General features: G+C 38.1%; 2 protein-coding genes across 2 annotated transcripts; one reads left to right on the forward strand and one right to left on the reverse strand.

Moving 5' to 3' along the window:
• The first annotated feature begins 1,196 nt into the window (after window positions 1-1,196).
• Window positions 1,197-2,144, forward strand: LOC138384532 (olfactory receptor 5B3-like). Its single transcript, XM_069470046.1, has one exon. The coding sequence runs from the start codon at window positions 1,200-1,202 to the stop codon at window positions 2,142-2,144; it is 945 nt and encodes a 314-aa protein (XP_069326147.1). The 5' UTR covers window positions 1,197-1,199.
• A 5,854-nt stretch (window positions 2,145-7,998) lies between these two features.
• Window positions 7,999-8,937, reverse strand: LOC138384533 (olfactory receptor 5B2-like). Its single transcript, XM_069470047.1, has one exon. The coding sequence runs from the start codon at window positions 8,935-8,937 to the stop codon at window positions 7,999-8,001; it is 939 nt and encodes a 312-aa protein (XP_069326148.1).
• Between the last annotated feature and the right edge of the window lie 1,572 nt (window positions 8,938-10,509).

Consider the following 10,509-nt stretch of genomic DNA (forward strand, 5'->3'; position numbering starts at 1 on the left):
ATAACCACTCATGCCGGCAAAGGACAGACTGGGAAGCACTGGAGGGCACAGAAAAACTCAGTGGACCAATTGCTTGAGAAAAAGCAAATGAAAGAGAGAGGCTATGAGACTTCAGAACTCACCCACACCAGAGCCTGCATGTTACCGCCCACCTTTCTCAAATACGTAGGCCACGATTCCATCCTAATAATAATATTATACCTAACACTAGTCATGCTAAATACTCAGCATTTTAATCATTCTCTTTATGCAATATTTTGTTTAATTCTCACAATAATATCTTGAGGTAGGTTTCATTAATATTTCCATTTTGTAGATGGAGAAAATTAGGTTCAGGTAGTTACGTTAGGACTAATGAATCTTAGGTAGTACACAGTGGCGCTGATGTGCACCTCTTCCTGCTGCCCAAGCTCTACACTCAATGCTGTGCTTTCCCATCATTAGCTCTGCTGGTTGTACAAGCCCCTATTGTTCCGGCTACACGAAGTCATCTATTACGTGTATATCTCTCAGTTAATTCACTGGGAAACCCCAAACACTGAGTTTGGACCTGTGGAGACAATGGTAACTACACATTGAGTTAAATTCCATTTTATTTAAATTCATTTAAGACCAATAGACTTGGGAATCACTCTGCCTTGGTATAAAACTTGAATTTGGCACTAATAATTTTTAAACTTAAATACATTAATGAATCTCTGTGCTTCATAAATTAAAAGGAGGTAACAACTAGTAAATCCCATAGGATTGTTAAGAGGAATAAATAAATATCCATGTAAATTGTCTGAATAGTTCCTGGGAACTATTAGTTACATGGGCAACAAGAAAGTATAAGCATTTACTAGGCTCAGGAAAACTGAATTGACAGATATATCCATTGCAGACATGTCATCTTAGTTAAGACTACATTTTCTACATCTTTGTTTATAAATTTACAAAATTTGGAAGTTGAGAGATGATTCATGAAGATCATTCTGTTTCAATAACGTATAACTGTATAGATAATTTATGCATTAAATATCATTGTCAAGTCCACACTTTAGATCTGGGGGATACTGAAGTACAAATTATTACTATAATGAAATAATTCACATTATAGTTATACTTTTTAATTTCACCTAAATCTCTTTTTTCATTTATCATTTTGTTCCTTTATTTTTCATTGCTATAGGGCATCTCATGATTCACAAATACCATCTATGGAGAACAGCACGGAAGTGACTGAGTTTATCCTTCTAGGACTAACTGATGCCCCAGAACTACAAGTCCCTCTCTTCATGATATTCACTTTTATTTATCTCATCAATGTGGTTGGGAATCTGGGGATGATCCTGTTGATTCTCTTAGACTCTCATCTCCACACTCCCATGTACTTCTTCCTCAGTAACCTGTCTCTGGTGGACTTTTGCTACTGTACAGCTGTCACTCCCAAGGTCATGGCTGGGCTCCTTATAGGAGACAAGCTCATCTCCTACAATGCATGTGCTGCTCAGATGTTCTTTTTCGTAGCCTTGGCCACTGTGGAAAATTTCCTCCTGGCATCAATGGCCTATGACCGCTTCGCAGCAGTGTGCAAACCTCTACATTACACCACCACCATGACGACAAGTGTGTGTGCACGTCTGGCCATAAGCTCCTACGTCTACAGTTTCCTGAATGCCTCCATCCACATTAGAAACACATTCAGTCTCTCTTTCTGTACGTCCAATCAGGTCCATCACTTTTTCTGTGACCTTCCAGCGGTCCTGGCCCTGTCTTGCTCTGACAGACATGTTAGTGAGCTAACTCTTGTTTTTGTAGCAAGTTTCAACATATTTTTTGGTCTCCTGGTTATCTTGATTTCCTACTTGCTCATATTTACCACCATTATGAAAATGCACTCATCTGCAGGACACCAAAAGGCTTTGTCCACCTGTGCTTCTCACCTCACTACAGTCTCTATCTTCTATGGAACAGCCATCTTCATGTACTCCCAGCCTAGCTCCAGTCACTCCATGGACACAGACAAAATCGCATCTGTGTTCTACACCATGGTCATCCCCATGCTGAACCCTCTGGTCTACAGCCTGAGGAACAAGGAGGTCAAGTGTGCATTCAAGAAAGTTGTTGAGAAGGCAGAATTGTCTTTAGGGTTGACTTCTTAAAGTTGCAGGATCCACAGTGAACACGTTTCACTCCTATCAGATATTCTGCATGAAATGACTCACACCTTAAGGCCCACACTGCATTTAAATTACTGAGGTGATACTTTTTCTTCTTCAAAAGAGTGTCACCTGGTAGGAAGAAATCATTATGTCCAGATATGTAATATCTAAATGAGAATAGCCAAATGGGACCTCTGGCATTTTGGAGTCTTCCTTCTCAAAAATCTTATTAATAATTGATTCATTCACGATCACATTTTCTCTACCATTTGCCTACACAAGTTTATATATAAACAGAGCACACACAAACCCATGAGTAGAAGAGCATGCAAACATCCCATAAGTGCTCATGCACATGGAAGTGGGAAATTTGTTAAAGGAGATAGATGGCATGTGATTACCTGTTTTTTGTTTGTTTGTATTCTTTCTTTCCCTCTCTCTCTCTTTTTTTTTTTTGAGACAGAGTCTCACTCTGTTGCCCAGGCTAGAGTGCCGTGGCGTCAGCCTAGCTCACAGCAACCTCAGACTCCTGGGCTCAAGAAATTCTCCTGCCTCAGCCTCCTGAGTAGCTGGGATTACAGGCATGTGCCAGTATGCCCAGCTAATTTTTTCTATATATGTTTTTAGTTGTCGAGCTAATTTCTTTCTATTTTTTTAGTAGAGATGGGGTCTTGCTCTTGCTTAGGCTGGTCTTGAACTCCTGAACTCAAATGATCCGCCCACCTCAGCCTCCCGGAGTGCTAGGATTACAGACTTGAGCCATCGTGCTCGGCCTGTGATTACCTTTTAATTAAAAAGTTAAAATAATCAATTGAGGTATCATAGTATAAATTTTGCCTGGTATTATTTATTTCTCTAGTTGAAAAACTATTCTATGAGTCCAAAATGAAGAAAAATGTGATATGAATTTTTAATAATGGTGTATGCTTTTTGTTGGCACATTTTATTCATAGCATATAAGTATACAATTTTAAGGAATTAATATTTCTGTCTGTAATAAGTCATTTGGTAGATACAGTGTGGTCATATGATCATTTTCAAAAGCAAAAAGGCTAGAGTACAGGAAAAGGGGATGGATAAATAATAAGGGAATTTCTCAATTTTTCTGTGTATGACTACTTCTATTACATTTGGCAAAAAAAATATATACTCAGTAATGATGTTATCCATTTTTTCTTTGGAAATTCTATGAAAATCACAGGCAACAAAATCAGAAATTGTCAAATGGAACTACGTCAAACTTAAAACTTCTGTGCTGCAAAGTAAACAATCAACAAAGTGAAAAGGCAACTTAGAGAACGGAAAAATATTTGCTGACTGTGTATCTGACAAGGGTTTAATATCCAAAATATATAAGGGACTCATACAATTCAATAGCAAGAAAAAAACCAAATTATCTGATTTAAAAATGGGCAAAGGATCTGAATAGACATTTCTCCAAAGAAAATATACACATGGCCAATAGGTATATGAAAAGATGTTCAGCATCACTAATTATCAGGAAAATGCCAGTCAAAATCACAATAAAATAACACTTCACACCTGTTAGGATGGCCACTATCCAAAAAAAAGGAAAATAGCAAATATTGATAAGGATGTGGAAGAATTGGAATTCTTGTGCACCATTGGTGGAAATGTAAAATGGTGCAGCACTGTGGAAAAGAGTATGGAGGTTTCTCAAAAAAATTAAAAACAAAACTAACATATGATCCCTCAATCCCACTTCTGGGTACATATCTAAAGAATTGAAATCAGGGTTTTGAAGAGATATCTGCATTCCTATGTTTATTGCATCATTACTCACAATAGCCAATAAATGAAAACAGCATAAATGTCTATCAGTAGATGAGTGGATATAGAAAATGTGATATATACACACAATAGAATACTATTAACCCTTAATAAAAAAGAAAATCCTGTCTTTTGTGACGTAGATGAACCTGTGGACATTATGCTAAGTGAAATAGGCAAGTCACAAAAAGGCAAATACTGCATGATTTCACTATATTTAAAGTAGTCAGACTCATGAAATCAGGAAGTAGAGTGGTGGTTGCCAAAGGATAGAGGCAGGAGGAGGTGGGGAAATGTTTGATGTGTACAGAGGTTCAGTCACCTAGGATGGGAGAGGGGACCTCTGGAGATCTGGTGCACAAAAATGTGCATGTGGTTGTCAAATTGTACTGTACACTTGGAAATTGATGTGATAGTAAATTTTATGTTATGCATGTTTTTGCTCACACACACACAAAATCCAACGACAGAGGAAATTGTGTTAAATGTAAATAAACTAAATATACTAAATAAAATACTGAATAAATAGACAAATCAAAACCCAAAAATGTATTTCTTAAAGGGAGGCATTCTTTAAATATAAGGAACCACAAATATGAAAGTATAAAGATGGAAAAAATATATTATGAATATACTAACAAATGAATACTGGTATTATTATCCTGGTATCAGACAAAGTAGTCTTTGAGAAAAAAGGAACTTTGGTTTGATTTTCGGCTTGACTGTTATTGGCATATAGGAATGCCACTAATTTTGTATCCTGAGACTTTACTGAATTCATTTATCAATTCCCGGAGTCTCTTGGTTGAATCTTGGGATTTTCTAGATATAATATCATACCATCAGCAAAGAGTGAGAATTTGACTTCTTCTGCCCCCATTTGGACACCCTTAATTCCCCTCTCTCGTCTGATTACTCTGGCAAGGACTTCCAGCAAGCACTATGTTGAATAGAAGTGGAGATAGTGGGCCAGCAAACATATAAAAAATTCTCAGCATCTCCAATCATTAGGGAAATGCAAATCAAAACTACAATGAGATATCACCTAACTCTTTATGCATTAAAAATTTATTTGACATCTAATTTCCAAATGATGCATTCAATAAATTTATACATTTATTGAGGTTTACTACATACATATCAAGCCTTGGGAATGCAATGGAAAAACAGTACTGATAAGATCTTATCCTCATAGAGTTTGGTATCTTATGGGTGACTGAGACAAGAAAATGACTAAATATAGAAATAATTTTAAAATTTTATTAGTGCTATAAAAATGACCAGGGAGTTGTGATAGAAACTAATAGAGAAATATACTTTCAATATGGATGTCTAAGAGGATGAACAAATTAGTCAGGCTTCTATTCAAGAAAGCAGAACCACTGTTGGGGAATAGGAAATTATTTGGGGAACTAGTTCTTTAAGAATTTGGGGAGGAACTAGAGAAACTGAAGATCTAAATATGGATACACTAAATACCCTGACTTGATCATTACACGTTCTATGAATGCAACAAAATATCTCATCTACCCCATAAATATGTACAAATACTATGTATCAGTAAAAAAATTTTAAATTGAAAAATAAAGTGGGAGTTTAGGGCTCCGAGAAAATAAATTTACCAATCTGATGAAGGACCAGTGAGGTAAGCAAGTTGGAGTTTTCAGGAATAAATGTGTGTGTGTGTTTGGAGACACACCATGTCTAATACATTAGCAAATCATATAATCTCCACTTTTCAAATGCAATAAATAATCTAGACAATTTGAAGGCTATCTTATTTATAAAATATTACATATATAATATTACATATGATTTGGAGGAAGCAGAAAATAATTAAGTAAATGTATAATTTTAGAGATTTATTTATTTATTTATTTTGACAGATGTAAAAACATTAACTTTATTGAACTAATGAGATAATATGGTGATTAGCTGGGGGATTTGATGGTAAAACAAGAGTTTCAAAATATTTTTAAGCCATAGAACAACTATGAAATATGTCAATTACAAGACCAGGCCTCATCTGCATTTCGCTGTCACAGATTGCATTTTTTTTCCAATAAGTCCCTGATATCTATTCATTTTATTTTATTTTTTTATTTCAGCATATTATGGGGGTACAAAAGTTTAGGTTATGTATATTGCCCTTGTCCCCCCCCACACCGGAGTCAGAGCTTCAGGTGCGTCCATCCCCCAGACGGTGCGCATTGCACTCATTATACATGTATATACCCATCCCATCCTTCCTGCTCCCATCTGCCCAACACCGGATGAATGTTATTCCTATATGTGCACTTAGGTGTTCATCAGTGAAACAAATTTGATGGTGAGTACATGTGGTGCCTAGTTTTCCATTCTTGGGATACTTCACTTAGTAGAATGGGTTCCAGCTCTATCCAGGAAAATACAAGAGGTGCTGTATCATTATTGTTTCTTATAGCTGAGTAATACTCCATGGTATACATATACCACATTTTATTAATCCACTCATGGATTGATGGGCACTTGGGGTGTTTCCACATCTTTTCAATTGTGAATTGTGCTGCTATAAACATTCGAGTGCAGATGTCTTTTTTATAGAATTCTATGAAAAAGATAAAGAAGAGTAAGAGACAGGATAGCAATTTAAGTGGGGTGGTCAAGAAAGAGTTTTTTTTTTTTTTTTTTTTTTTTTTTTTTTTTGTTGAGACAGAGTCTCACTTTGTTGCCCAGGCTAGAGTGAGTGCCGTGGCGTCAGCTTAGCTCACAGCAACCTCAGACTCCTCGGCTTAAGCGATCCTACTGCCTCAGCCTCCCGAGTAGCTGGGACTACAGGCATGCGCCACTATGCCCGGCTAATTTTTTCTATATAGATTTTTTTTTTTAGTTGTCCATATAATGTCTTTCTATTTTTAGTAGAGACGGGGTCTCGCTCAGGCTGGTCTCGAACTCCTGACCTTGAGCAATCCACCCGCCTCGGCCTCCCAGAGTGCTAGGATTACAGGCGTGAGCCACCGCGCCCGGCCAAGAAAGGGTTTTTAAAGAAGCAATGCCAGGTCTAGAAAAAAGGGGAACAAACAAGCTAGAGATTCAGTTTTGGGGATAAATCTAGCAGTTCAGATTCAAGTACAAATTGTGTGGCAGACTACTGATTTTTCTCAAAACTCATTCTCTTTTCCTTCCAGAGTACTGGAATTTGAGGTAAGCACATTTTCATTCAGCTAGAGATTAAATGTCAAAGTTGTCTTTGCAGCTAGTTGTGGCTATATTACTGAAGCTTTTCCACTGGAAATATGCTCAGATGTAATGTGTACAGCTACTACATTACTTTCTAGAGAAGAATTTGTTTTTCCTCCATCTCTCCTCTTCCTCTTTCCCTCCAGGTAGAATAGCTGTGATGAGGACAGACTACACTCCAGGAGATGGTAGAAGGTGACAATGTGAAAGGAAGCTGGATCCCAGAATGACAGGCACCCCAACAGTTTAGACAGTTCATTTTTATGCCTACTGCTATTTGAGAAAAAAAAATTCTATCTTTTTTATGCCACTATATTTGGCTTTCTTTGTTACAGCAGGTTAGGCCTCATTTTTCATTGTGCCAGATTAACTATGGCCACAGATTCTTCGCAGCTCCTTTCCTCACTATGTGGAATCTCTTTCTTCATACTTGAATTTAGGTCAGCTTTTGACTCACATTGACCAATACAATGTTGTAGAAGAAATGCTATATGAGCTGAGAATCCTTGCAGTTTTACTTTCACACTGGCCTGCAGATGTCACGTAAGAAAACTAATCCTGCCTCTGGAGGTTGAAAGACCATGTAGAGAAGAACTAAGGTGACCTGGAGAGTAGGTAGCCTCCACATCCAGAAATGTGAATGAGGCCACCTTGGACCATCAAGCCCACGTGAACTTCCAACCTCATGAGTGAGCCTGGGTGAAAGCAGCAAAGGAAATGCCCCACCCATAAATTTATAAAAAATAATAAACCATTGTTTTAAGCCACTACATTTTGGGATAATTTGTTACGCAGTAATAGATAACTGATTTAACTATAGTTTATCTAATCTCCCTAATTAAAATTATGTGCTGAGCAGAGTCTTCATCTTTTCCATGGCTTTTTTGAAAGCATTATTAACCTCTTTATTCCTTAGACTGTAGACTATTGGGTTCAACATGGGAATTATTATGGTATAAAACACAGATGCCATTTGGTCATTGTCCATCGAATGACTAGAACTGGGTTGTAGGTACATGAAGATGACTGTTCCATAGAATATGGTGACAGCAGTGAGGTGAGAAGCACAGGTGGAGAAGGCTTTCTTCTGTCCTTCTGCTGAGTGCATCCTCAGGATGGCAATGAGTATAAACAGATAGGAAGTCAAGATAACTATAAGGGCAAAAGCAACATTGAAAGATGCTAAGATAAAGAGCACAATCTCATTCATGTAGATGTCAGAACAGGAAAGAGCCAGGATTGGGGGGATATCACAAAAAAAGTGGTGGACCACATTTGAATGGCAGAATGAGAGGCGGAAGGTGAACCCAGTGTGGATGGCTGACTCAACAAAGCCCCAGACGTAGCAGCCCGTCACCATGTGAGCGCACACACTGGTAGTCATGGTGGTGGTGTAATGTAAGGGCTTACACACTGCTGCGTGACGGTCATAGGCCATGACAGCAAGGAGGAAACAGTCAACGCTGGCAAAAGCCACGAAGAAGAACATTTGAGCAACACATCCCCCATAGGAGATAACTTTATCCCCTGTGAGAAGCCCAAGTATCACTTTGGGAGTAACAGCAGAGGAGTAAACACAGTCTGCCAGAGAGAGATTACTGAGGAAAAAATACATCGGAGTGTGGAGACGAGAGTCCAGCAGAATTAACACAATCATCCCCAGGTTTCCAATGAGGGTGATGAGATAAACGAGGGTGAACATTACGAAGAGGGGGACTTGCAGCTCTGGAGTGTCAGTCAGCCCCAAGAGTCTAAACTCATTCACCTCAGTGCTATTTTCCATGGATGCCCTTTTGAAATTGTGTTTCACCTGTTAAAACAAGGAAAGCTGGATAAATTACTTATGCATGGGAAATGACTCACAGCACACTCATGTCACCCAAATGACATGAGCACACCATGATCTTATTACCAATGCAGAGTTCCCCATAACCCTGAGGCTGGCATCTTCTGATCTCCACCTTACAATCTGTAGAAGTGTGTACTATATCTGTTAGTTCCTGGCCCCACTCAGATATTCCAAATGACCACTCAGTTGTCTTCAAAATATTTATTGCTTATTTCATTTGGGTTGAAAGTTTGTGCTTTCTCTGTAAAGTACTCATACTTTTATAACTTTCATTCCTGAATAGGTAGCACTTATATTAACTGAACACTTACTATGTGCCGGGTAGTCTGAGAAGAATAAATACTATCTCATTTACTCTTCCCTTCTGTAATATTAGGTAACTGCCTGCGAACAGTAATATACCATTGCCTTTCTGGATGTGAAATCCTGTGAAATATAAGATTATCATCCATGCATTTGTGATCCATCTGAGGTCTAAGAAAGAATAGTTTCACTTTCACTTCTTAGAGAAAATTGTCCTCCTTGGCCAGGTGCAGTGGCTCACACATGTAATCCTGGCACTCTGGGAAGCCAAGGTGGGAGGATTGCTTGAGGTCAGGAGTTTGAGACCAGCCTGGACTAGAGTGAGGCCCCATCTCTACTAAAAATAGAAGAAAAAAATTAGCTGGGCCAGGTGGTGCACGCCTGTAGTCCCAGCTACTCGGGAAGCTGAGGCAGGAGGATGGCTTGAGCCAGGAGTTTGAGGTTGCTGTGAGCTAGGCTGACGCCACGGCACTCTAGCCTGGTCAATACAGTGAGACTTTGTCTCAGAAAAAAAATTGTCCTCCTTGAGAGGCATGCCAAAAAAATGTGTAAGAAGCTCAAAATCATGACCAATCACTGCACTGCACAGCCTATGGCTTCCTTGATCCTCTTGAGGGAAGCAGCACAGAAGGAGAAAGATGCTCATCCTTCTTTAATCCCCTGAGACAAGCAACATAAATATCCCTGAGCTTTAATTTCTTGATCTGAAAAATTTAAGTGAGCATTGTGCTTTCTACTTTTATTATGTCACAAGATCCTTCCAGCAATTTTAAAAACGTGCTTTGAAAACAAGACAAGTATTTAGAGATGCAGTATATTGTTGTGATAAAGAACATGTTCTCTGGTCATGACCCGTCTACATTCAAATTCTAGCCTTTCCGTTTACTGGTTGGGTAACCTTAGGCAAGTCACAACCTGTCTGTGACTCAATTTAAAACAGGGATATTGATAATCGTACCTCACAAGGCTGTGTGGAGAATGTAATGAATTGCTATGTTTATTTAAATCACTAGGAATACTGTCTCATATATAGTTAGAACTCAATAAAATTATAGGTATCACTATCATTAAATAAATATTATTATTAATATTAATGGTAGTAGCACTATATACAATTGTTGGGGGAAAAATAAAAGAAATGAAATTATTGGAACCACATCACTAACGAAGTTTATTGGAGTGACTTCATAAATTAAATTCAAA

Source organism: Eulemur rufifrons, chromosome 6 (assembly GCF_041146395.1).
Source record: "Eulemur rufifrons isolate Redbay chromosome 6, OSU_ERuf_1, whole genome shotgun sequence".
Classification (NCBI taxonomy): Eukaryota; Metazoa; Chordata; class Mammalia; order Primates; family Lemuridae; genus Eulemur; species Eulemur rufifrons.